This window comes from Microcaecilia unicolor, chromosome 2, assembly GCF_901765095.1.
Source record: "Microcaecilia unicolor chromosome 2, aMicUni1.1, whole genome shotgun sequence".
Taxonomy (NCBI): Eukaryota; Metazoa; Chordata; class Amphibia; order Gymnophiona; family Siphonopidae; genus Microcaecilia; species Microcaecilia unicolor.
The window spans coordinates 115,321,517-115,349,422 of record NC_044032.1 but is presented as its reverse complement, the minus strand read 5'-3'; the positions used below and the strand labels follow the sequence as shown (position 1 = coordinate 115,349,422).

Genomic DNA, 27,906 nt, shown 5'->3' with positions numbered 1-27,906 from the left:
CTTTCCCCTTTCCCTTATCTCGTCAGTATGCATCTCCTTCCTCTTTCCACCCATGTCCAGTATTTCTCTCTCCCTTCCCCTCCAACCGTGTGCATCTCCTTCCTCTGTCTTTCCTTTTCTCCAACAATTCTATTCCCTGTCCAGCATTTCTCCTCTCCCCTCAGCTCCCCAACAGCCCTGCTTTTTGTTTCTGCCGCTCTGCATTTAAATCTTTATTTTTTTATTTTTTTTAACCTGAAGTCTCAGCACTGCCAGCGGTGTTAGTGAAAGCAGAAGGCTCATCTCCTCCAGCCTTCCCTTCCCTCTGTGTTCCACCTTCCTCTGATGTAGTTTCCTGTTTCCTCAAGGGCAGGACACTAAGAGGGAAGGGAAAGCTGAAGGAGGTGAGCCTGCTGCTTTCACTAACACCAGCGCTGCAACTTCAGGTAAAATAAGATTTAAATGCAGGGCGGCAGGACTGTCTGGAAGCTGAAGTCGGGCAGGAGAGCTGGCCCTAGGAAAAGGTGCCGGTACGCTGTACCCGCACAGAAAAAGCACTGATAGTATCACAGGGTCTACATCATCTCTGGATTTATGCTCACTGCCCCATCACTGAGGATCATGTTTGTCCCTAGTTATGCCACATTTATGCTCCTACAATTTTTTGTTGCAAACCACCTTTCCTTCTACGGTTAGGATTATTACTACCTTTCCTGGCCATCCCAGACTTGCACGCCTGTTTCATGTGCCTCAAAGTGAATATACCTACAGAGCAACAGTGGTTGAGCTAAAAGGGGCAGATGACTGAGGTTGGTCAGCTGCATTGGGCTTCCCAGAAGGCTGGCATGACCATGATTAAGACTCAAATGCCACAATGTGGGGGAGGTTAGATGATTGACAGTAGCCCTACAAATTTTAGTGGCACTTTATATACCTATAAGGGATCCTTTTTACAAAGGTGTGCTAATGGATTTAGGGCATGCTAAATAAGATGCCCAAAGGAACATAATGGCTTCTTATCATTTAGTGTGTGCTAAGTAGAGTACAAGTTTTAAAATAAATAAATGTGGGGAGTCGTGATGCATTGAGAGCGTGAGACTCATTTTCATGCTCTCCGAGGCCCTGGTGTCCTTTCTCATCGAATAAAACCCTAAAGCACCGCCTCTACAACTCTTCATTAATTCCCCCGCAGTGCCTGCTAAATGGACAAAATTTTAGACACCATCTAGAAATAGGACAGGCAGGGGAACAAAACAGGAGAAGGAGAAACTCTGGGCGGCCGACGAAAGCACTGAAAGCCGCCACAAGGGAGGGTCTTTTTTTTTTTTTTTTTTTTACACAACGGAGCAACTATCCCAGATAACGTCGGCAGTGGAAAAAGCGCTGGCGCCAACACTAGACCACTTATCCTCCCAGATTACGAATTTTGAGTCTCTACTAGCTGAGACTGCCCAGCAAACTTGAACAGAGGGTGTTGGTGTTAGAAGACACTACTACCCCGGTTGCTCAGAATGTAAAACTGACCTCCACAACAGATGCACTGTCTGCCAAAGTGGATGACCTGGAGAACAGGTCCCGACGGGCTACTACTATTTAGCATTTCTATAGCGCTACAAAGCGTATGCAGCGCTGCACAAACAGCTTACAATCTAGTAGACAAAAAATAAATCAAACAAATCAATTAATGTGTAGAGGAGAGGAGGGTAGGTGGAGGCGAGTGGATACAAGTGGTTATGAGCCAAAAGCAATGTTTAAAGAGGGGGGCTTTCAATCTAGATTTAAAGATGGTCAAGAATGGGGCAAGATGTAGGGGCTCAGGAAGTCTATTCCAGGCCTAGGGCACAGCAAGACAGAAGGAGTGAAGTCTGGAGTTGGCAGTAGCAGAAAAGGGAACAGATAAGGATTTATCCAGGGAATGGAGTGCACGGGAAGGGGTGTAGGGAACGACGAGTGTGGAGAGATACTGGGGAGCAGCAGAGTGAGTACATTTATAGGTTAGTAGAAGTTTGAACAGGATGCGAAAATGGATAGGGAGCCAGTGAAGCGACTTGAGGAGAGGGGTAGTATGAGTAAAGCAACCCTGGCGGAAGACGAGACGGGCAGCAGAGTTTTGAACTGATTGGAGAGGGGAGAGGTGACTAAGTGGGAGGCCAGCAAGAAGCAGATTGCAGTAGTCCAAACGAGAGGTGACAAGGGTGTGGATGAGGGTTTTGGTAGAAAGAAAGGAGTGGATTTTACGGATGTTGTAAAGAAAACGACAGGTCTTGGCGGTCTGCTGGATATGAGCAGAGAAGGAGAGAGAAGAGTCAAAGAACCCCAAGGTTTCGAGCTGAGGAGACAGGGAGAATGAGCCATCAACAGAAATAGAAAACGGGGGGAGCGTGGAGGTGGGTTTGGGGGGGAAAATGAGAAGCTCGGTTTTAGTCCTATTTAATTTCAAGTGGCGTTGAGACATCCAGACAGCAGTGTCAGACAAGCACGCTGAAACTTTGGTTTGGATGCAAGGTGAGAGATCATGGGTAGAAAGGTAGATTTGGGAGTCATCAGCATAGAGATGGTAGGAAAAGCCATGGGATGAGATTAATGAACCAAGGGAAGAAGTGTAGGTAGAAAAGAGGAGGGGACCAAGAACAGAACCCTGAGGTATGCCGACAGGCAGAGGGATAGAAGTAGAAGAGGATCCACCAGAGTGAACACTAAAGGTGCGAAGGGAGAGGTAGGAAGAGAACCAGGAAAGGACAGAGCCCTGGAATCCAAGTAAGGACAGGGTATCGAAGTATGCTGTGATTGACAGTGTCAAAAGCAGCGGTAAGATCAAGGAGGATGGAATATTGACCTCTGGATTTAGCAAGTAATAGGTCATTGGAGACTTTAGTAAGCGCAGTTTCGGTTGAGTGGAGAGGGCGAAAACCAGATTGTAGTGGGTCAAGAATAGCATGTGAGGAGAGAAAATCAAGGCAGCGGCGGTGAACAGCACGCTCAAGTAATTTGGAGAGAAAAGGAAGGAGGGAGATGGGTCAGTAATTAGAGGGACAAGTAGGATCGAGTGAAGGCTTCTTAAGGAGAGGTGTGACCACAGCATGTTTAAAGGCAGCAGGGACAGTCGCAGTGGAAAGTGAGAGGTTATAAGGCATCTGAAATAAGCGCTGGCAGCTCCTCGCGGTGGAAAATCCTCACCGCAGATGGATCATGAAGCTCCTGTGGCAATTCTGCACCCGACTCTGGCTCCTCAGCCCAATAAGTTCTGCCAGACCCCTCAGAATCCTCATAGCCCGACCACGGGGGGGGGGGGGGGGGGTGCGCCACACTCAGAAGGGGAATTAGCCCTTCTGCGTCTATCAGGAGGATAAGAAACAGGCAAAGCCAACTCCAAAAGGCCAGGATCCACTGGGGGGGGGGGGGGGGGGCAGGCAGAGGGTCCGAAGATCCCTGTGGAAGAGCTCTTTTAAGCATGTATGCCCTATGCAGCATTTAAAACAAAATCGGGGGAGAAAACCGCTCCGATCGCCCGGATCCTGCCCAGGGCTATCAGCTCTATTAGCCTCACTCAGAGGACCCCCCCCCCGGATTCAGGGCTCTCCGTCGCAACGGAGGCCGCGCCATGTGGAAAATCCAAAATGGCGTCCGCTGCCAGCTCAAAGCGCAAAAGATCGCTGCTCGCCATGCTTGGGCCGGCTCTAACGTCTACAGCACGAATTACAGAGCCCTGCTGCTGACTTGCGCTTGCCACATTTAGAACAGCGCTTTACAGTCTCCGCAGTAAAATTAAAAAATGGCGGTTCGCGCCAAAAGACGTCCCGATCGCGAGCCCACCCCGGAGGAGTCAGAAAACACTCTTACCTCACTGGACCGAGTATCACAGCTCCGGTCCTGCAGAAGAATCTCAAGAAAAAAACCTTTTCCAAGATTGCTGCGCTAAAGCGCAACGTGACTTTTTTTTTTTTTTTTTTTTTTTTTAACGCTGTGAGGAAAGCAGAGGCAAAAGAGGTAAATAAAAACACTCCGGAGGCTCAGATAAGTGGGAAAGGCGAACCAATGTGCCTGCATCCACTGAGTGGGAAAGGACAGGGAAAAGCAAGCTAATATGTCCACATCCACGGGGGCATGGGTAAGGCAGGGAAAGGGCTGACCTATGTGCCTTAAAAGTGAAGCTGCTATAGCCTGGCTAACAAATGGCAAGCCAGGAGCCACCCCCAGGCAGATTTTGATGGAGCTCGAAGAAGCTGCTGCCACCCTGCTTGGGGAGATACAGAATACTGAAGAGGCAGTGGAGCTAGCTGGCCATGAGGCACTGAGAAAAGTTGAGCTCTCTATCTCCCCCTGCTGGTTGATGGACACAATCCATACGTAATGGCTTCATCTGCTATGACTAAAGGAAAGAAAATTATCATGGTAAGAACCTAATTTTCCCTTTTACAATGTCCCCATGTGTATAACATGATGTCATGATGTTTTTTTCACACTTGACCTCAAGTCGGTGCTGATCCATTCTGTACAGTGCACAGAAATATAGGTATATTCAAAAAAAAAAAGAGAACATAGTTTACGAGTGTGAAGGACCAGAAATAGCACTGGGGGAAGGGGGAGGGGGGGAGGGTTTAGGGGGGGTGGAACTGGAGGGGGGAAGAGGGGAGGTCGATAGGTAGGAAATGGGAGGTCACTTATAAAACACAATTAAAAAGTTGAAGTATATTTTGTATTTGATTATGCATGGCAAACTTAAATGTGTATTCTTTGTTATGTATCTGGCACATAGCTATGTGCAAAATTGTATTGCGAATGTGTTACACTATGTTCAGAATTAATAATGTTCAATAAAGACTTCTAAAAATTAAAAAAAAAGAAATATAGGTGTATTCTATATACTGTGTGTATCAAGGCAGGCATGCAATTCTAGGCATATTCTATACACCATGCATAGATTTATGTGGATTGCATGACACACAAAAATAAGGCACTGAGCGGGATTCTATAAAAGCTATGCATCCTTTGCAGATGTTTTTACTCTGCCAAATGTTTGGGTGCCATATGTAGAATCTAGTCTATTATGACTTCCTTCAGAACCTGGTAATCATGCCCCCTGAGTTTGGTCCTTAGGTGTTACCTCCATAGAATCAGATTTTTCTCCCCACACAGTTAATTTAAATGGGAGAAGGGGCCAGCTGGATAACTAAAAGCTTTCACCCTGAAACAATTCCCTTGTCTCTAGGCCCCTGGTTAGGACTCGGCTTACAAATTAAAAAAAACTAGAACAATCGTAATGATAGTATTGAGGTAAAGATTGCCTGAGCATGGTCAGTAGATAGAAGATACTGAGAAGAATAAAAGTGCATAGGCAAATTAATGAGGAAACTGCATTATCTGGCTATAGACAGTACTAGAAACTTAAACTTTCTATCTGGTACTAGATAAACTGCCAAGAGTACTTCATTTTACCCCGACATCCAGTTGTAGCACACCAGGAAAGATTTAAGCTCTTTTTTCACAAAGGTATCAGTAGTTGGTGGGGGGGGGGAGGGAGAGAGGGGATAAAAGCAGATTCAGTTAGACTTGACTCATGGTGAACACTCAGCTTGTGTGGGACCTCGCATCCTTGTTTAGAGGTTGGTCCCTGTATTAGAATTAGTGAATGGTATACACTGAGATTATCCCTGACAGATTTGAGCATATGGATTGTTCTCTTGAGAACAGGATCCTCTAGAGTAGAAGGGCTGTGGAGCTGTGAAGTGGTAGATCCTGATAAAATTGTAGCCTGCATCAAGATTTCTGCACTAAAAGTAAGCACTATTTGATGTAAGTCTAAGTTGAACGCCAACAATAAGACACTACATTGTAGACTAGAACTTTGACTATTGTAATTCTGATTCATTATGAGAAATGTTATTGGATAAATCATTAGAGCATAATCACTGAGGTTACAAATAAAGCTGCTTTTGGAACATCATACCCATTATCTCAAGTCTTTGTCTCCAAGACAGGACTTGATAAAGTTTGAATAATACTGCATAACCAGCTCTCATTGTGTTGTATTGAAGATGAATTGTATATGTTCTAGTTTTTCAAGAGTAGTAATTAAAGTTACTTTTGTACAGGCTTAGTAGAATTGTGTGTTTTTATATATTTTTTTGTATTAACATGACTTTTTATGATATTTTTATACTCTTTGGAACAGGCAGAATAAAAGTAATAAACCATGGGACCAGTGCAACACTTGAACACTGCTGACTCCTTGTAAGGGTAGCATTAGATTTAAAATGGATCTTATATTCCTAATTTCTTCCCCTAAAAGGCAAACTACTACTTGTACATGTAGCCTTCAAATATACATTTTCAGTTCAAGGCACCCTTAGTGTCTGAGCAGTTTTTCATGATAGCCCCCGCACCACCACCAGCTTCACAGGTCTCCACACATCCCTGGCCACAGCATCTATGTATTATCAGACTTGGAACAGCATTTCTCTAAAGTTTACCTCTTCCACAGGGTGCAATGTGCCCAGCCTCCACCCTCTACCTCAGAGGTTTTCAACCCAGTCCTTGGGGCACACCCAGCCAGTTGGGCTTCTCGGTATATTCCCATTGAATTCGGTGGGGGCTGTCCTCCTCTCTTCATACCACTCAATGTCATGTTTCAAAATGTGCCATTTCATTTCTACCTTACCCCCTCATATCCCAAAATCCAAGAGTGGATCCCCGTTAAGTAGAATCAATTCTATGCCTTAATTCAACGTATACCTCACTCCACTCTTTACCCATCACCACTCTCAGGCTCACCAAACAATCTCATTTCAAATTTAATTTTCAGCTCATAGTAATTGTTTCTTCATAGTACCTATCCCCCTATCAACAGCTGCACCACAGACAAATCCCACTCACACACTGACATTGTAACTGGAGAAAACAAAACTTTTAGGGAGCTCCTGTACTCATTGTCTGTGCAGTCCATTAAATTGAACACAAGTCAAGCCTTCGAATCCAAGCACCAGCAAGTGTCCCTGCAGCCAAGGTTGAATAAGTGAAAAAGGCACACTACCTCATGAATCATTCTATTCTGCCTCATCTCCACATGTTACAGTACTGGAGCCAGATAGCAGTCCCTGATTTGAGAAACATATCTCCATCTTCCATAGAGTCAAAAAAATATGTTGCACGCCATTTTTCCAAAACTTTAAACATGCTGGGTACATCAGCACGACATGCAAATTGCCTTCCATCAACTGGGAGCAAACTCTTGTAACGGTGCTCCTCTGCGCTGCAATCTGTACCTAGTAATCCTGAAAAAAACATTCTTTTGTCCTGGGAGCATAAATTTTGCTGTTTTTCCATAGCCTTGCAATATTGCTATCTTTTGTGTATGAGAGTTTTGTGATGAAGCAACATCTGTCTTGTTTCCCAATCTGTGGGGCCTGGTCCATCCACAGCTTGCCTAGGCAGTCACCATTTTAAGGCCTAAGGGATCCATTGTTCAACAAAGCCGACCAACTCAGTCTGTTAAAGAATCCAGCAGGCCCAAGAACTGAATTTTCTAAATTGTATATAAACACAAGCTAGAGAGACATCTGCCTTTTTATTCAATGCAGCCAGCTGTTCCTATACCTGGTGCTAGTCATCCTCCACATTGAGACTTGCCTTTCCACCTCTCCAACCCTGGCTGTATGGTCTGTAAATATCTGAGATGCTTCCCAATCAGGAGCGCCCTTTTAGGAGCCAGACAGGCTCCGTGACCAATCACAGCTGAGCTGCGATTGGTAACTTGCCGCAGGCATACATAGCTCACATCGGCGCCGCTATGTCCCTACATGTAGACTTGTAGGGATTATTGCCGAGGGGAGGAGGTGCACTCCCTTCTTGCTGCAACACTTGTTCTGGTGCTTGGCATCCGCACCCCCTGTGAGTTTGCCACTGTGCACTGGGGTGCCGCGGAGCACAGTTCGCGAAACACTGTAACGTCTTTGCTGTACATTACATTGAAACTTTCCTTCTTTTGTGGAATTTGTGCTCTTACATAACTAAGGGGTCCTTTTACTAAGCTGTGGTAAAATGTGGCCTTAGCATACCCTTATGTGTCTGTCCCACTCGCTAAGGCTATTTTTACTGCAGCCATAAAAATACCTTTTCTCTAGATTTGCATTAATGGTCATACACTAATGTTGCCATTAGCATGTGGCCTTTTTTTTTTTTTGTAGGTGGTGAGGGCTCCTACTTTATGCGTGTGCTAATGTAGATGCGCTAACTGATTAGTGCAGGAATGCCCACTGTCCACCCCTGACATGCCTCCTCAAAAAAAAAATTAGAAAAAACCTTTTAGCATGCAGTTACCATGTACAGATTTCAAAGTTACCACAGGATGCTTGGAACACATCCTGAGGTGCTCCATTTTTTTGCTGCATTCGGTATATGTTAGAGCATAACACAAGCTTAGAAAGGGCCCCCAAAAGTTTCACATGGTATCAGACTGATAAGGATAGTTTGCTTGTATCAGGTTTTCTTGAATTTGGTTACTGAGATACACATATATTGCTGTTCATAGATGCTGTGTTATCCAAGTCTGTCTTCTGAAATGTTTGTATTTCGTTATCTTTTCAATGTTTTTGAATAGCCCTGGTTTGGGTGGAAAAAGTTCTTGTATATCTTAGTATCTCTCACTCTGACTTTTCAGGGTCAAGCAGTGAATGAAGCTGCCTGTGACATTGCAAGAGAGGTGGCAGATGAAGGGGACGCATTGGTAGCTGGAGGAGTCAGCCAAACTCCATCATACCTAAGCTGCAAGAGTGAAGCAGATGTGAAAGCAATCTTCAAGAAGCAGCTGGATGTTTTCCAGAAAAAGAATGTGGACTTCTTGATTGCAGAGGTAACAATTCAGCTTGATTTATATGAACTGATTTTTAGTGACCATGCTATCCAATCTCCTGTAAATTCAGCTTAAAATTTATAGAACATTCTGTGAAAAGGAGACCTTTTTTTTTAAGCTGGAATTTTCTTGTCTTTCAGTATTTTGAACATGTTGAGGAAGCTGCTTGGGCTGTAGAAGTGCTGAAGGGATCTGGTAAACCAGTTGCTGCTACAATGTGTATTGGTCCTGAGGGAGATTTAAATGGTGTTCCACCTGGAGAGTGCGCAGTCCAACTTGTAAAAGCTGGTAAGTTTTTGTTTGTTTTTTCCATAGCTTGTAAAATGATATACGCATGGGTATATACCAACATCAACTTGAACATGTGATCAACACACTTCATGCCTGTAGGACTTGATCATCTTTTAGCAAAACTCTTTCTAAACTCAGAATCAGTCTAGTTTGTGCTTATTTACATTTTAGTAAACAACTCTTGTAAAATGAAAGGTATGGCTTATAGATGAAACAAACATGTAGCAATAAATCTCTCCTGTCTGCCGAAAAAACAGCTGCTTTCCCAAATACTTCTGTTTGCCTCAGAGCCGTCCATCTTGAATAGATATACATTTGTTGAAATCTTGTAGAAGTCTAGATTGGAATATTAGTATACAAATTGTTATACTTAGAAGAAAATAAAAGGATATTATCTCTTGATATTACTCCTGCTGGAATTCTGTACAAAAACTTTTTAAAATTCTGCAAAATTCTTTGCACCAAACTTGCAAGTTCTACAAGATTTATTGCCGTGGACAAAACTGCAACTGGATATTCAATGCAGGTCGCTGGATACATCCCAGCATTGAATATCTGGGTCAGCACCACCAGCAGCAACTAACCATGTTGCCTGCCACCAGCTGAATATCGGAGGGAGGGAAGGAGTGTCCTTTTATTGGCCTACTATGTCCTTAAAGTCTGTGGAAATGTTGAGCTGGTTCAGTAGTACCTCGGAGTTCTCCTATATAAAGAACTTAGATTCAATTTCTAGGTCCATCCTATTTCCAGATTCCAGCTGGGAGGCTGTAGAGACAAGATGCTGAGCCTTGGGGTATAGCCTTGGTCATTTTACAAAAGTAACATCTAGAGCAGTGGTTCCCAACCCAGTCCTTGACCCAACGTGCCATGTTTTCAGGATGACCACAGTAAACATGCATGAGCTTTCTATTCAGTGCCTTCGCTGCATGCAAATATTATGCATACTCATTTTAGTTGTCCTGAAAATTTGAGTTGAGAACCCCTGATCTAGTGGGTCCCTTGATAGCAGAGTTCTGGAAGGAGCCCTGGTGTGTAGCCCTGGATTGTGTCTGTAATGACTGAGTTAGATGAATTGGAAAATGAATATGGAATGGAGGAGTAGCTAAATGATTAGAGCACCAGGCTGACAATGAGGGAAGCCTGGTGCAAAGTGCTTTGTGACCTTGAGCAAGTCCCTTAACCCTCCATTGCCTCGGGTACAAACACAAGGGCCCTTTTACTAAAGCATAGCACGCGCCAACAAAATTAGCATATACTAAATCCTAAGAAGCCCATTTTGGACTAGATTCAATAAATGGGTGCAAAAAAAATGAGCACTGAAGGCTATTCTGTAAACAGTGCTCTGAGTTGGGCACCATTTATAGAATAACGAGTAGCGCCGGGATCCGCACTCAATTTTTTGCATGAGAATTTACATCAGCTGAAATCTGGGATTAAATCCCCACACGTAAATTAGGCACAGATCTCCTGAATTCTGTAATAGTGTGCGCGTCTTTAGTGAATACCCGCCCCCCCCCCCCCCCCCCCCCATGCCCCTCACATAGCCACATTACTTTTTCAGTTGTGTGCTAAAAGATTTAGGCACATATCTTTATAGAATAGCGACTAGTAAGATGTGCATGTAAATCCTAATTGTTGCCAATTAGCACCCAATTATCAGCACTAATTGGCTCAATACACAGTTGGACAAGTGTCCAAAGTTGCGCACACACATTTGAACATCATATATAAAATCCGGGGGTTTGTCTATGGGTGTCTTAGTATTTAATGTGTGCTAATTCTGTTAGCATGCATTGTAAGCACTCCTGGGACAAGGGAATACCTACTGTAACTAAGCTTGAGCTACAGCTGAAAAAGATGTGAATGACATCCAAATAAAGAAATAAAATAGTAATCCCTTTAGATGTAGTACACGAAATTTTATGGCATTTTAACCCAATAGACATTTGTCATCAGAGAACATTGCTAGGCAAAAACTGGTAAGCGCTCTGATTTAAATTTTTTTTTTTTTTGAACTTTATTTTATTCAAGGTTTTAATAGCGGTACAAAGTACTCAAGATACAATAATAACTTTGCAGATCTCAAATACAGCCAATAAAACTACTGTTGTACAATCTCTATTCTATACCCACATATATTGTACCGTTATAACCCCCAATCCTGTCCTGTTATGGCTTGATCCTTTATAGTCCTTCATTCTCTGCATTCAATAATGTGTCCACTATTGTCCATTCTTTCACGTTTATAATGTCCATGTTTTCTATCCGTCAGCTTGCTCTGATTTAATTTATCCCCTGCCTCTCTGCCTTTAGGTGCTGCCATTGTTGGAGTGAACTGCCACTTTGACCCTATGACTGCTCTGAAAACAGTGAAACTCATGAAAGAAGGCTTAGTAGCTGCTAAAGTAAAAGCTCACCTGATGATTCAGCCCATTGCTTACCACACTCCTGACTGTGGCAAACAGGGTTTTATTGACCTACCTGAATTTCCTTTTGGTAAGGCTAATATAATTTTTGTAAAAAAAAAAAAAAGGGGGGGGGTTGTTTGTTTTTTTAATTCTATGGGGTCAAGAATGTCTTTCCTTGTGTCTGGGAGCAAAACAACTCTAAAAATGTAACCGAATGGGATGAAACTTGGCATGAGAGTAAGACAGTAAAAAAAAAACCACAGGAAGTTCAACCATGGCTAATGCATGCATTCATAGCCGTGGTTGAACTTACTGATTTTGAAAACAGCTATCAATGCTCAAAGGAAATCACATGCAAATGAGATGCATGGAAATCCTGCATGCGGCTCAGTAAGGAAAGCACCTAGCTCATGCGCAGAACAGTCTCTCAGTAAGCGTCGATGTTCTTCACATGCCCAGTGAAAAAGGCGACAACCGCATCATAGGCGTGCATCATGTCACAAATGTGCTTTAAGACTAGTATTTTTTATTATACCAGTCTTTGCTGTGCAAGATTGACGGTTTTATTTATAGTGAGAAAATGATCACAACAGCCTTTGTGGTACTCTCCTGCTGCAAAGCAAAACAGCAACTCTTTGTGCACCATAGATGAATGTCATATACTTGTGTCCACTGATGTCGGGGGGGGGGGGGGGGGGGTTACACCCACTTTTTAACACTACTGTTATGTGCAGGACACACATACTTATAATAGATGCTTCCCAATCGTCTTCTCCAGACCATGCCCAACAAGTGGGTACTATGCACTCCTACCGGCAGAGGGAGACTGAGAATTATTGAGCAGTGCTCCTGTATAAGGGACTGTGAAACCCTGACCTGCATTGGTGAGTGCACTGGTCTTGGCCCCTTCCTTAGTGTTGGGTTTCTAGGGTTCCCTTGGGGGGAACCTTGGAGGTTTGGAATGCTCATTTTCTTTGAAAAAATGAAAAGACAACACTTCTGTGTCTTGGAAGAGGAGCAGCTGCTCTTGGTCTCTCTCTGGCCCCTGTACCTGTTGGGGGTGCACACTCTGGGACCTGGGTCCCTTCCCCCCCCCCCTCCATTTCCCACACACATGCAAATACAAGCAGACTGCTCCACCGAAGTCACTCTTGTGCTGGAAAATTTTGAAAGGAAAAGGTTTGGTGCTGCTTTCTGTACATTGCATGGCAACGTCTGTGCATTACACGGAATGCTCATTTTAATACTAATGAGTTCATTGTAATATATTTGCATAGGATTATTGGTAGCTGTTACCCCGAACTGTAAAAGCAACATAAAACCTCCCTTGTACATTAGATGCTGAATAACTAACATGCGAGCTAGAGTGGCTACAACCGGTCTAAATCAAACATTGCAAGCACAGTAAGCTTTGAGTGTTGAGGCCACAATGGGGTATGTCTACTAAAGGGCGTTAAGCTGAGCGGACTTGACATGTCTTGAAACAGTGGTGGAGTCTATGCCAAGCATTTTTTTTTTTTTTTAAAGCCAAGTGTTTTCTATACTAGTCACAGTATTATGGTTCACCAGTATAACAGCAGAGCACAGAGTTTTAATTTTGGGTTTTGGGGGTTTATTTAATGCCAGAGATCACCCTGCAAAACCTATCACCAAAAACCAAGGTGAAGGTGGGGTTCTGAGGCTTTTTCCTCCAGCATTGATCATACTCTGCAGCTAAAAGTTTGCTATTGGTTAAATGGTGAATGCTTTAGCTGGCATTTATAGGAGAGGATTTTTATATATGGTTTAATGTGGGAGAAAACTGACATACAGGGCCTGATATTCAGCACTATCTAACCAGCCAGGAGCTGTTCCTGGCTGGTTAAATAGCACTTAGCCGGTTAAATGTTAATATTCAGCATGAGGTAGCCAGTTATCCCCACCGAATATTAGCACATAGCAGCTAGCCGGCTGTATCGCACGATATAGTTTGCTATCCTTGAGTATTCAAGCACTGGTTGACTTAAGTTTAGCAGGCAAATTGGACTGCATAAATAGCAGTCCTATCTTTGCCTGCTATTAACTTAACCAGCCAGTGCTGAATATTGACATAGCCAGCCAAAAAAAGCCCAAATATTCAATGCTGGTTATGGGAAACAGCCTGGTATTGAATATGCAGGGTTAGAGCTGCTGATGGCAGCTAACTGCACTGCCTGCCACCAGCTGAATATTGGGGGGACTGAGTTTGAGAATGGGCCAAGTTAGACCAGGGATTAGTCCCCCAAAATATTGACCAATACAATTCTTTAAAAAAAAAAAAAAAAAAAAAAATCTTTATTGAACATGGAACAACGTTACAACCCAAAATCAATTTAGTATAATCACATAACAATTGACAAGATACACACCAATACATAATATGCAAATTCAAAACACTATGGGAAAAATAGTTACAATTTCTGTAGCATAGAAAGGTAGGAGAGAACAGGGTAAGGTATTATAAAAGGTAGAATTCCCTACTTTTCCAAACCTCCAAACTGCCCCCAAAGCTCAGCAACTAACCCCCACACAAACACGTACACATCTGCCACACCACCCTGCAAACTGCCCCTGCAATTGCTCCACATCCAAAAACTACTCCTTGCAACTTCTATACCACCCTACATACTGCCCCACACTCAAAAAAAAAAAAAAAAATCCCTTTAAACTGCCCATACTTACTAAAACTACCCTACTTTCAAAAATATAACCCCTACAATCTACTGCAGACTAGAGAGTTGCACGGGGACAGAAATCTTACCCATCCCCACAAAAATTTAAACCATCCCAACCCGTCCCCACCCATCCCCGCAAGAATTTAACCCATCCCCGTAAGAATTTAATGGTACATAAAAGAAAATTCCAGTCAGCTCCCTCAGTCTCTCTCTGGATTTGAGCCACAGCACTGTAGGCAAGGAAGGAACGGAAGTTGAAACTTGGAACACTCTGGTGCACACATGTAAGATTTGTCTCTGATTCACTGGCAGTGTGTGCTGAGAGGTCGCCACATGCACGCGCCAGTAGGTCAGGTGACATTTGATTCTCATGCCTGTGTCAGAGCTGAGGTCTGTGCACCAGTCTGAGAGCAAAGAGGATTAATAGTAACATAGTAAGTGACAGCAAATAGACCTGAACGGTCCATCCACTCTGCCCAATAGTCACACTCATGATCAATTCATCATTAAATCAACGAGTGTGATATTATATACTTGATTATGGTCTTTCATGTTTCTGGAACAAAGACCACAGAAGTCTATCTGGCCCCATCCTTACGTTCTAACTGCTGGAGTTGCCATCGAAGCCCACTCCAGCCTATTCATGTTCTCATTTGTGGGACACAGACCGTAAAAGTCTGTCCAGCACTGTCCTCATGTTCCAGCCACTGAAGTTGCTGTCTAAGCCCTTTCCAGCCCATCCTACACCAGATTGCCATGTATGAGACACAGACCATACAAGTCTGCCAGGTATCAGCCCTAGTTCATCACAGCCAGAGTCGCCATCTAAGCGTCACTTGACACATCCACACACATGCAGCCATTTAAGGTTAGCTTTTATATAACTTCCGTTTTCTAATTAGAGATCCTCTGTGTTCATCCCACGCCTTTTTGAATTCCGTCATCATTTGTGACTCTACCACCTCCTTAATGGAAGACTTTCCACATTTATGCTGTTAAAGCAAGGAAGAAGAGGAGGAGGAGGAGACCACTCAAAGAAATTGGTATTCGGTAGATGAGAGGCTGGTGCAGGTGCAGCTTACACTTCCACGGGAAGCCTGCAGAACTGCTTCCATCCCCGCGGGAATCCCGCGGGTTCCGCGGGATTCCCGCAAACCTCATCCCCGTGCAGCTCTCTACTGCAGACCCAAACTACTCCACTGAAAATGCTCCGCCACTCCACAAATCACGACCCTCACACCTACCCCTACATAGTCCATACTACCCCTCCCCCTCAGATCTGCTCCACAGATGCCCATGCCACAGACACAACACATGCCCACAGAATAGATGCATACATACACACAGAGGGAATGTTAATACTTCATTTTCTTTGTTACTAACACTGAAAAATATTTCAAATACTTATTGGTTGCTTGTGTATTGCCAAGTAACATCCATGGGCAAGGCCAGATTAAGCCACTGGCAAACTTTACGCATACTTTTTGTCAGGAACATCATGAGCTGGAATCGTACCTTAGGTGACACGCTTCCTATTGCCCCCGCCCTGTCCACTGCACTGTGGCCACTACAGCAGAAACAATAAATGGTGGGTGATTTTGTGCTCTCCCTTGCACCGTGTGAGAACCCTAAATTCAGAAGTCAGCAGAATTTTACATTAATATCCAGAAGGTTGAATGATAGGTAATATGTGTAGACATTTTTCTGAGTTTGAAACCTCTATTTGCAATTCTGTAGTCTCTTCCACCACCCCCACCTCCACCACCACCACCATGTGAGTGAGCCTGCCCTGCTTGTATCCATCATTACTAGCAGCAGAGACTGTTGGGCTCATTTTCAAAAGAGAAAAACATCCAAAAAGTGACAGTCTGCATTTGGACATTTTTCTCACAAACGTCCAAATCAATGTTTTCGAAACCTTTTAGACGTTTTTCTCTGAAGTGCGTCCAGATCTCAAGGGGAAGTGCCGGGGTGTATTCAGAGTGGAACTTGGGCGCTCCTAAGACTTAGACGTTTTTCAACCATAATGGAACAAAACAAAAACGTCCAGGACTAAAATGTAGACGTTTTGAGCTAGACCTGTTTTTATTACGAATAAGGCACAAAAAGGTGCCCTAAATAGCCAGATGACCACTGGAGGGAATCAGGAATGACCTCCCCTTATTCCACCAGTGGTCACTAACCCCCTCCCCACCCCCCAAAAATGTGATGAAAAAATTACTTACCAACCACTATGCCAGCCTCAGATGTTACCTAGTGGTTAGAGCACCAGTCTTGAAATCCAGAGGTGGCTGGTTCAAATCCCACTGCTGCTCCTTGTGATCTTGGGCAAGTCACTTAACCCTCCATTGCCTCAGGTACAAACTTAGATTGTGAGCCCTCCTGGGACAGAAATATCCAGTGTACCTGAATGTCTCACCTTGAGCTACTACTGAAAAAGGTGTGAGCAAAAATCTAAAATACTCGGGTCCATTAGAACAGCATGCAGGTCACTGCAGTAGTCTAGTGTTGGGTGCAGTGCACTGTAGACAGGTGGACCCATGCTCCTACCGCTCTCTACTTGTTACACTTGTGGATGAAACTGTGAACCCTCCAAAACTCACCAGAAACCCACTGTATCCACATATAGGTGCCCCCCCCCCCCCCCACCCGTAAGGGCTATGGTAGTGGTGTACAGTTGGGGGTGGTGGGTTTTTGGGGGCTCAGTAGACATGGTAAGATGTGTACCTGGGAGCAGTTTATGCAGTGCCCCCTAGGGTGCCCTATCGTTGTCCTGGGATGTCAGGGGAACCAGTCTACTAAAAATACTGGCTCCTCCTACATCCCAATGGCTTGATTTTGTGCGTTTTTTGCCCTTGACGTTTTTTTGAAAATGGACCAAAAACCCATCCAAATCGCAAAACGTCCAGTCGGACTAGACGTCCTATCAAAAATTCCCCTCTGTATGTAGGATCCACCCAATAGGAAGGCAATGGGGGCAAAGAACTGGAAGGCAGCTCTATTCACAAGAATGGAGCAAGTGATGTGGAGAAATCTTCCACCTCCCACCGTATGCAATAACCCCTCCCAAACAATGCCACAATATATTTCCAACTGTTGCAGTATACATACATTGATTCACTGTAATATAGCAATTAAGAAGGGCTTCCCAAACTGTGGGTTGCAACCCCAAATGGGTGACAAACCATGTTTGGGGTCATGACCTGGGCAGTCATTGGCCCACATCTGTGCAGGGGCTGCATGCTTTCTGCGAGTGCATGAATGGGGTTGCAGTCATAGAAGTTGGATAAGCACTGGATTAAGGAATTGTGCCTTTCAAACTGTCTTCTCCCCATTGAAAGCACACACATATAGATGCATACCCCCCATATACATACCAACACAAGGACGTGCACAGACACGCTTTAACACACACACCTCCCACCCACCCCCAACACACACACACGTGCATTTACATGCAGAGTGGTCGGAAAGAATAACATGAGCCATGTTTTCCCCACTTTGTAATCTCCAAGAATTAAAATCTACCTCATCTTGATTTTACAAATCCAATCGGGCAGTATTAAAATTCTTGTGAAGAGCTAAATGGTAATGTAGTACACCAAAACTTGTATGGGGGTGAAAGTGTGTTTATACACAGTGTACCAGACAAATCTGGAGGAGTGGCCTAGTGGTTAAAGCACTGGTCTTGACATCCACCCAGAGGTAGCCAGTTGAAATCCCACTGCTGCTGCTTGTGATATTGGGCAAGTCACTAAATCCTCCATTACCTCAGGTACAAAATTACATTTTGAGCCCCCAGGCACAGAGAAATACCCAGTGTACCTGAATGTAACTCACTTTGAGCTACTACTGAAAAAGGTGTGACTATAGCCATATTTTCACTTGGCCTATTCTCTTCCCCCTCCAAGTCTGACCATGTCATAAGTACATTTGAGGACACGTAATGATGAATATCTAAGGGCCCCGTTTACCAAGCTGCTGTAAAAGGGGGCCTGCAGTAGCATCGGTGTGGCCCCCTTTTACTGCAGCGGGTAGAAGGCTGTGTAACTCAGGTCTCACCCATGCACTAGTTCCGGCCCTGAGCCACAAAACAGATCTCAGTTCTGTTTCACATTTAGGGCCAGTCTCCCCTCACTCATCAGTTCAGCACACATGCAGTTGAGCTTGGGAGTGGGTCAATGGTCCGGAATAGCGATCCGGGGGTTAGGGAGACACTTTCGGTTCTAGGTTCCATTCAGCTCTTGTCCAGGAACCACACGGCACTCCGAAGGGTTTAATAACAAAATTAACTTTTTTATTGTAACCTCTGCAACAGGCAGACTTTAACCTTCTTCACAGTTCCATAATAAACTGCAGCACAACTCATTCCCCAGACCTTCTGTTTTCCCGGAAGGAACACCTTTTCCACTATTCTCAATTATATTTACTAGGGGCACATTCTTTCAGGGGATATATACGATATTCACAAGGCTTCGGTAGAGAGATTTTACTTCCCAAAGGTCCTGCACTCCTGACAGTATAACTATCTGGATCCACCCTTGTCCTTGGACGAGCTCTCCCTAGCGCCAGTCCCTGCTCCCGGGCTAGGTCTTCCTCTACCCACCTGTAGCACGACTCCACTCCTGGTTGCCAGATTATGGAGCCCACAACCGGCCTCTTACAGCCAAAGGTTCTCTGCTTTCTAGGATTCCCCTTTCCCTCCTCCTGGCAGAGGACAGTGCAAGCAGCTTAAGCCTGTAGGCAACCAAAGACCCCCCCCCCCCCACCAAAGGGTGTACCTTAGCTTTATCTGCCTTCCAAACTCCTCCTCTTCCCCCCCCCCCCCCCCCCCCCCCCCCCATCACTCTTCAGTACCAGGGCACTATTTCTCTGCATTTCATTTCAAAGCTACTCCCCTTGGGCTGGCTTCCTCCCAGTCACTCCCCTCTAGGGAACTTACTCTTCTAGTAATCCCCAACCTAACAGGGGATTACATCTGGGTTTTTTTTTTTTTAAGGAAATGGCCATGCACCAATCATAGGGATTGGCGCTCAACCATTTCCAGAGGGGGGGGGGGAGAGAGCCCTTATCACCACCTATTTAGGTGACGGTAGATCCTTTGCTAACCTTGCGCTACGGACATTTTTATTTTATTTGGATTTTGCTCACACCTTTTTCAGTACTAGCTCAGTGAGTTACATTCAGGTACACCGGATATTTCTGTGTCCCAGGAGCGCTCACAATCTAAGTTTGTACCTGAGGCAATGGAGGGTTAAGTGACTTGCCCAAGATCACAAGGAGCAGCAGTGGGATTTGAACCGGCCACCTCTGAATTTCAAGAGCGGTGCTCTAACCACTAGGCCACTCCTCCACAGAATATTTTTGTAGCACTAGAAATGGCATGCGCCGAGGGTGGGGATTACCACCGGGCTCCTGCGATAGTCTGGCAGTAGTTGCAATTTGGTGTGCAGCAGTAGTTCTACCGCCACTTTGTAAAAGGGCCCCTAAGTGATTTCCAACTAGTTGAAAATTTAAGGTCCCGTTTTGTGTCAGAGTGAAAGGAACATAAATTAAATCATCTAATATCCAACCAAAACATCTGTGCTTACAGGTTTATTTTGTAATAGCCCCAATATTAACCTTTTTAAATGGGCCATACCCTTCTTATCTTCCCAATTCTAGTATTCCTTTTTCAGACAACATATTGGCTTTCTTTTTTTACCTATAGTTTATTCAAATGTGTATGGATTGGTGTGTTAGTGTACTTTCGTATCATTTTGTTGGAGTTCCTGTATATCTTTATGCATTTTACTGATTTTATATTGTATGATTTTTTTTTTTTTTTTTTTGTAAATCGCTGTGTTCTGATAAAGTCGAGCAGTATGGTTGCTTTATCTGTCTAGACTATTTAGCAGTGGTAACTAACAAATGAGGGAGATAGTGGGATAGAACCTGAGAATTGAAGTGACTTAAGATTTTTTTGAATGGGTAGGGGAATGAGGAGTCGTGTTCAGAAGGGGAATCAGCTGGGAAAGTTAGGTTTATGTGAAAAGGGCTCAGATTTATGAACAGCACACAAGCTATACAATGTTTATATAATTGTCATCCAGTGACTTTAGAAAGTATATAATCTCCAAATACTGATTTATTTGCTATAATTTGGGGGGTGGGGTTTGCATGTCCAAGCAGCAACTGCTTAGCGTTTGACCTCAGTTTCATTAACAGTAGGAATTGTGTGTTTGTTGCTATAATATGACCAGTTCCGATTGTAATTGAGGCTTCTATCTAAATGGTTTTTGTGGCTTTCATTTTTGTAGCTCTGGAACCAAGGATTATAACCAGATGGGATGTGCAAAAGTATGCAAGAGAGGCCTATAAACTTGGAATTCGCTACATTGGTGGCTGCTGTGGATTTGAGCCGTATCACATCAGAGCAATAGCAGAAGAGCTAGCCCCAGAGAGGGGGTTCTTGCCAAAAGCCTCTGAAAAGCATGGGAATTGGGGCAGCGGTTTAGACATGCACACTAAACCATGGGTTAGAGCAAGGTATAGTATATAGTACAGTGCACTATTACGTTTAGCTGAAGATCTTTCCTTGGCATTTGTTTTGAAACTCAAATTACTGGTTTACAAATGCACCAGAGGCAAAGTTCTAGAATCAGTGATAAAGCCATGGGGGGGGGGGCAGCATTGGGCTCAGGCCCCCTCCAAAACTGCAGCATCCATTCAATGGCTGGCAGAGATGCTGGAGCCCTTCCAGCTGAAGAGATCTGCTCGAGCTGCCCTCTCCCCCTCATGCTACCTCAGGAGCAATGAAGTTGTCGATGTGCTTCCATCCTCCAATGCTAACATTCTTTGAGCATGCTCAGGGAGCACCAGTATCAACAGCTAGAGGCACCCCACTGACTTCCTCACTACCAAAGCAGCACAAGGGGGAGGGGGTGGCTCAGCCAGCAAAGATACGATTTCTGTATCGGGAAGGGGGGGAGGATGTGTGGACTCCCCAGGCCCCCCCCCCCCCCCATAAATGTACTGCTGGCTACGCCCCTGAGAGTAACATAGTAAATGACGGCAGGTAAAGACCAGCATGGTTTATCTAGTCTTTCCAGCAAAGTGGCTAGAGATGTACCTGTTCTGTGCAAGCCTTTTTGTAAATGAGTCATAAGTTTTTTGCTTTGATTCCATCCCCTTGCTTTATAGGGGTCCTTTGTATGTGACCAAATTCAAAAAGGCAAAGAATACGGTTTTGTTCCTATCACATCCACCAGGAGGCTGTGCAGGCATCCACCATCCTTTCCTTGAAAAGCATTTCCTGATTTTAAATTTACAGCCTTGAAGTCATTTCATGTTCTGTAGCTTCCCTGTCCTTAAGGTTTATTTGTCAGTGGCGTAGGAAGGGGGGGGGGGGCGGTGGGGCAGTTCGCCCCGGGTGCATGCCGCTGGGGGGGGTGTCTGCGCCTCGCTGGTTCCTTGCTCTATCTGCCCCAGAACAGGTTACTTCCTGTTCCGGGGCAGAGAGCAGGGAACCAGCGAGGCGCCGACACCCCCCAGCGGCGTGGACTCGGTGGATTGGCTCTCCCGCCTGCCTCTCACCGCCTTCCAGGTATGTTCTCGGGGGAGGGTGCGCCGCGCTGCGGCGACCCGCCACGGGTGTCAGCTGCCCTCGCGACGCCACTGTATTGTTATACACTTTTAAATACTTGAAAGGTATAATATGTTCCCTGTTCCCCTCTCCTCTAAGGTATACATAAAGGATCAGAGCATGATATGAACTAGGCAGATTTGTATAAATGCAAGCCTAAAATCAATCTCGAAAGCACTGAAAGGATCACTCTCTCTCCCAGTGGAGTCAACTAGTAAGGCCTTTCTGTGGTTCAACCAAAGTGGTTTACCAGAATTCAAAGCATGTGATGAAGTGCAGTTTAATATTCTGTTGCTGGGAAAAGTAAGGGTAGAGCCAGCAACTTGGATCTATGCTATTGAAATTAGGATTCAATTTGCCATCTCCAGGTTTACGGCATCGACTGTACTTTTGCCTATATTTGGTTAGTTTACTTTTATTTTGCTGTTAACAAAATTTGTAAGTTTTATGTCAAGCTGTACTTGCTGTAACCGCCTTGGGTAAACATCTTCATAAAAGCGGTTAATACATCCCAGTAAATATGGGCAGACTAGGTGGGCTTTAGATTTTTATAACATCCTTTTGATCCTTAGCAATCAATACATAAGTGTCTAGTTGCCTGATGTTGGAAGCAAAAATACCTTTAAGGAATGTGAAATGTTAGTTAGCAACAGTGTGTTCAAAGCATTTTCTGCAATTTTACCCAATACTTATATGTAAGAAAGTGAAACTATGGTAAATTTCCATTTCCCTATATGGGTTTACTGAAACTTGGTAAAAGCCTTACTAAGGCCCCCCTTTTATCAAGCCGTGCTAGCGGCTGTCGCGCAATAATGCCGACAAAGCCCATTCAAAGTGAATGGGCTTTGTTAGCATTACTTCACTGGCAGCCACTAGCGCTGTTTGATAAAAGGGGGCCTAAGGTTTCCAACACTGCCAGATTTGTCTAGGAAGAGGAAGCCCAGTAGATTCACCAAGGAAAGCAGACCATTCCTGAATTCAGATGCAGGCAGGAACCAGTGATTAAAACAGACCATAAGATATGCCTTTAACACAACTGTGTTCAATTCACTTTTGCGCTGTATCAGTTCAATATCTTATACATTTATTACCAGCTTTTTTTTGTGTCCCCAGGGCAAGAAGAGACTATTGGGAAAAACTATTGCCTGCTTCAGGTAGACCTTACTGCCCTTCCATGTCAAAGCCAGATGCATGGGGAGTGACCAAAGGAGCTGCTGAGCTGATGCAGCAAAAAGAAGCAACAACTGAACAACAACTGAAGGAGCTGTTTGAGAAGCAGAAGTTATCCTAATTCTCAGAACAACTTGAGTTACTTCCCAAGCATGTAGGACTGAACTTTAACAGTTCAAAGTGAATCAGTCCAAATTTTTGTTTTGTTGGATTTATAAAATAAAATGGCATTTTCAAAGAGCCTTTTGAGAAATTTGTCTTTAGTGAAAGAATGCATTCATTCCTAAGACTCTACAAGCTTAGATGTCGTCAAAGCTGTGAGGCTGAATTGCCTTCAGATTTCTTGTGCAGATGATTTACTGATAAGGAAGATGTCCAGAACTGAGTAATAATCAGCTAGAGGAAATGGTCTATTCTGGGAAGAGCTAACTATCCACCAGGGACCCCCATGTGATAGACTAACACTCATGCAAATGACTTGTGTTTAGGGTTATTGGCATTTAATATTCCTCCTTTAATGCCAGGCAAATCAAAGCAGTGTACAATAACTATCAAAAATTAGCAGAAAGGAACTCTGTCAATTAATAGGACAGGACGGATAGGATGACAGCGGACAGACACACATTCAGGGAAATGATCATGCAACCATGCAAACCCTATATGATGGAGGAGCCATCGTTGTCTGGGCGGGTGTGGGGTTTCATTGGCCTTTGTACCTGCATCTTGATGTAGACCCGCAGGTCTAAACTGGGAGCGGGCAGCTGTAGTTACTGACGTGGATATTTTAATAAAGATGTGGCTTCCAATTATAAAATGCATGCATGCACATGTAAACAGCATTCTCCGAGGACAAGCAGGCTGCTTGTTCTCACAACTGGGTGACGTCCGCGGCAGCCCCCACCAACTGGAAGAAGCTTTGCAGGCGGTCCGCACGCGGGGCACGCCCACCGCGCATGCGCGGCCGTCTTCCCGCTCGTGCGTGACCGTTCCCGCCAGTCTTTTCTTTTCCGCGCCTGGGGAGAGTCGTGCCGTCGCCGCTCTCCCTTCGCAGCCCCGGAAAGACCGTCGCGTTTACGCGATTTTTTTTAATTTTCGTTTATTCGGTTGCCGCGCGCTCCAGTTTCCTTTTCTTCAAAAAAAAAAAAAAGAGCACGCGCTCCTTTTTCCCTCGTTTCTAGCGAGGGCGTCGCGGCCTTGTGGCCGCGCGATCGATTAATTTTTTCGAGGTGTGATTTCCGCCACCATCGACGACTTTAACTTCGCCGACGCGATTTTTCCGTCGATGTCCTCGAAGGTCCCGAGTGGATTTAAGAAGTGTTGTCGGTGCGGCCGGCCGATCTCGCAGACAGACACCCACGCTTGGTGCCTCGGGCCGGAGCACAATATCAAGTCGTGTTCTCTGTGTCTCGGTCTCCGGAAACGGACTCAGGTTGCGAGGCAAGTTCTGCGGGACCGTCTTTTTTGGAACTTGCGCCGGCCCCTCGACGTCGACTTCGACGGCATCGGTATCGACGCCCGGTCCTTCGGTACCGGTATCGATGCCATCGACCCCAGGAGAACAGGTCCCGTCGGCCCGCCGGTCCTCCGGTGAGGGTAGAGGTGAGACCGCGTGGGCAGTCGGCCCCGGTCACTCCTTCAGCCCGTGGCCCTCGGGACCGAACCCTGTCTGACCCGGTTCCTCGGGACCGAGGGGATCGACCTCCTCCTCCTCCATCCCACCCGGCACCGGTGACGGGCACCGTAAGAAGGCAAAGAAGCACCGTCACCGGTCGCCCTCGACGCATCCGGCTCTCGGTACCGGAGAGGAGTCGACGCCGAAGCGTCCGCGTCGAGAGGAGAGGTCCCCCTCGGTAGTGGAGGTACCGCCACGTCAGGGTCCCAGCACTTCGGTGCAGTCTCCTGGACCCGAGCAGCTTCCGGCACCGATGCCTCTACCGGCCCCCACGTCTTTCCCGACAGCGGGCCTGGACGAGTGCCTCAGAGCCATCCTTCCGGGGATCCTGGAAGGGCTGATGCGCCAGGCTGTGCCGGCGCCGGGGGTGCTTGCGCCCTCGGCGCCGATGACTGTGGCGCCAGCGAGCTCTAGCCCGGTGCCGCCACCGCTTGCGGCGCCGGTCTCAACCGCCACGCAGGTGGAGTCCCCGTCGATGGAGGGAGCTTCGTCCCCGCCGGCGCGGGAGTCCACCGCTCGACGACATCGAGGCCTCGGTGCCTCGACGTCGAGCCGGGCCCGGTTCAGGACTCAGCTACATGAGCTTATGTCCGATACCGAGGAAGAGGCCTCGTGGGGGGAAGAGGAGGACCCCAGATATTTCTCCTCAGAGGAGTCTGCGGGTCTTCCCTCGGACCCCACGCCTTCACCAGAGAGGAAGCTCTCGCCTCCTGAGAGTCTCTCTTTTGCCTCCTTTGTACGGGATATGTCTATTTGCATTCCCTTTCCCGTGGTCTCTGTGGATGAGCCGAGGGCTGAGATGCTCGAGGTCCTCGACTATCCATCACCACCTAGAGAGTCCACCACAGTGCCGCTGCACAATGTCCTCAAGGAGACACTGCTTCGGAACTGGATGCGACCATTATCTAATCCCACCATCCCCAAGAAAGCAGAGTCCCAGTACAGGATCCACTCGGACCCAGAGTTAATGCGGCCACAATTGCCCCATGACTCGGCGGTCGTGGATTCTGCTCTCAAGAGGGCACGGAGTTCGAGGGATACCGCCTCGGCGCCCCCGGGGCGGGAGTCTCGCACTCTGGACTCGTTTGGGAGAAAGGCCTACCAATCCTCCATGCTCGTGACCCGCATCCAGTCATACCAGCTCTATACGAGCATCCACATGCGGAACAATGTGAAGCAACTGGCGGACCTGGTCGATAAGCTCCCGCCGGAGCAGTCCAGGCCTTATCAGGAGGTGGTCAGGCAGCTGAAGGCGTGTAGAAAGTTCCTGTCCAGGGGTATCTGACACCTGTGACGTGGCATCTCGTGCTGCGGCCCAAGGTATAGTGATGCGCAGGCTGTCATGGCTGCGTGCCTCTGACCTGGACAACCGCACCCAGCAGAGACTGGCCGACGTCCCTTGCCGGGGGGATAACATTTTTGGTGAGAAGGTCGAGCAGCTGGTGGACCAACTGCATCAGCGGGAAACCGCCCTCGACAAGCTCTCCCACCGGGCGCCTTCAGCATCCACCTCAGCAGGTGGACGTTTTTCCCGGGCCCGGCAGGCTGTGCCCTATTCCTTTGCAAGGCGTAGGTACACCCAGCCGGCCCGAAGGCCTCGTCAGGCGCAGGGACAGCCCCAGCGCGCTCGTTCTCGTCAACAGCGTGCGCCTAAGCAGCCCCCTGCGCCTCCACAGCAAAAGCCGGGGACGGGCTTTTGACTGGATCCACGGGAACATAGCCACCCTCAAAGTGTCCGTACCGGACGATCTGCCGGTCGGAGGGAGGTTAAAATTTTTTCACCAAAGGTGGCCTCTCATAACCTCCGATCAGTGGGTTCTCCAAATAGTGCGGTGCGGATACGCCCTGAATTTGGCCTCCCTGCCACCAAATTGTCCTCCGGGAGCTCAATCCTTCAGCTCCCATCACAAACAGGTACTTGCAGAGGAACTCTCCGCCCTTCTCAGCGCCAATGCGGTCGAGCCCGTACCACCCGGGCAAGAAGGGCAGGGATTCTATTCCAGGTACTTCCTTGTGGAAAAGAAAACGGGGGATGCGTCCCATCCTAGATCTGAGAGGCCTAAACAAATTCCTGGTCAAAAAAGTTCAGGATGCTTTCCTTGGGCACCCTTCTGCCAATGATTCAGAAAAACGATTGGCTATGTTCCCTGGATTTGAAGGACGCATACACTCACATCCCGATACTGCCAGCTCACAGACAGTATCTCAGATTCCGCCTGGGCGCACGGCACTTTCAGTATTGTGTGCTGCCCTTTGGGCTCGCCTCTGCCCCACGAGTGTTTACAAAGTGCCTCGTGGTGGTAGCGGCGTACCTTCGCAAGCTGGGAGTGCACGTGTTCCCGTATCTCGACGATTGGCTGGTCAAGAACACCTCGGAGGCAGGAGCCCTCCGGTCCATGCAGTGCACTACTCAACTCCTGGAGCTGCTGGGGTTTGTGATAAATTACCCAAAGTCCCATCTCCAGCCAACCCAGTCTCTGGAATTCATAGGAGCCCTGCTGAATACCCAGACGGCTCAGGCCTTCCTTCCCGAAGCGAGGGCCAACAACCTCTTGTCCCTGGCTTCGCAGACCAGAGCATCTCAGCAGGTCACAGCTCGGCAGATGTTGAGACTTCTGGGTCATATGGCCTCCACAGTCCATGTGACTCCCATGGCTCGTCTTCACATGAGATCTGCTCAATGGACCCTAGCTTCCCAGTGGGTTCAAGCCACCGGGAATCTAGAAGATGTCATCCGCCTCTCCACCAGTTGCCGCACTTCACTGCTCTGGTGGACCATCCGGACCAATTTGACCCTGGGACGTCCATTCCAAATTCCACAGCCCACGAAAGTGCTGACGACGGATGCATCTTGCCTGGGGTGGGGAGCTCATGTCGATGGGCTTCACACCCAGGGTCTGTGGTCCCTCCAGGAAAAGGATCTGCAGATCAACCTCCTGGAGCTCCGAGCGATCTGGAACGCACTGAAGGCTTTCAGAGACCGGCTGTCCTGCCAAATTATTCAAATTCGGACAGACAATCAGGTTGCAATGTATTACACCAACAAGCAGGGGGGCACTGGATCTCGCCCCTTGTGTCAGGAAGCCGTCGGCATGTGGCGGTGGGCTTGCCAGTTCGGCATGCTCCTCCAAGCCACATACCTGGCAGGTGTAAACAGTCTGGCCGACACACTGAGCAGAGTCATGCAACCGCACGAGTGGTCGCTTCATTCCAGAGTGGTA

The 27,906-nt window shown here is 46.5% G+C and overlaps 1 protein-coding gene across 1 annotated transcript in view; it reads left to right on the top strand.

The window, feature by feature from the left end:
- LOC115463048 (betaine--homocysteine S-methyltransferase 1) overlaps positions 1-23,254 on the top strand; it is a 48,275-nt gene extending 25,021 nt beyond the window's left edge. The window contains exons 4-8 of the mRNA XM_030193234.1: positions 8,636-8,827; positions 8,968-9,115; positions 11,432-11,614; positions 20,519-20,747; positions 22,957-23,254. Of these exons, the coding sequence (XP_030049094.1) occupies positions 8,636-8,827; positions 8,968-9,115; positions 11,432-11,614; positions 20,519-20,747; positions 22,957-23,134 (930 nt within the window). The 3' untranslated portion in view covers positions 23,135-23,254. The remainder of the gene's footprint in view (positions 1-8,635; positions 8,828-8,967; positions 9,116-11,431; positions 11,615-20,518; positions 20,748-22,956) is intronic.
- The last annotated feature ends 4,652 nt before the right edge of the window (positions 23,255-27,906 follow it).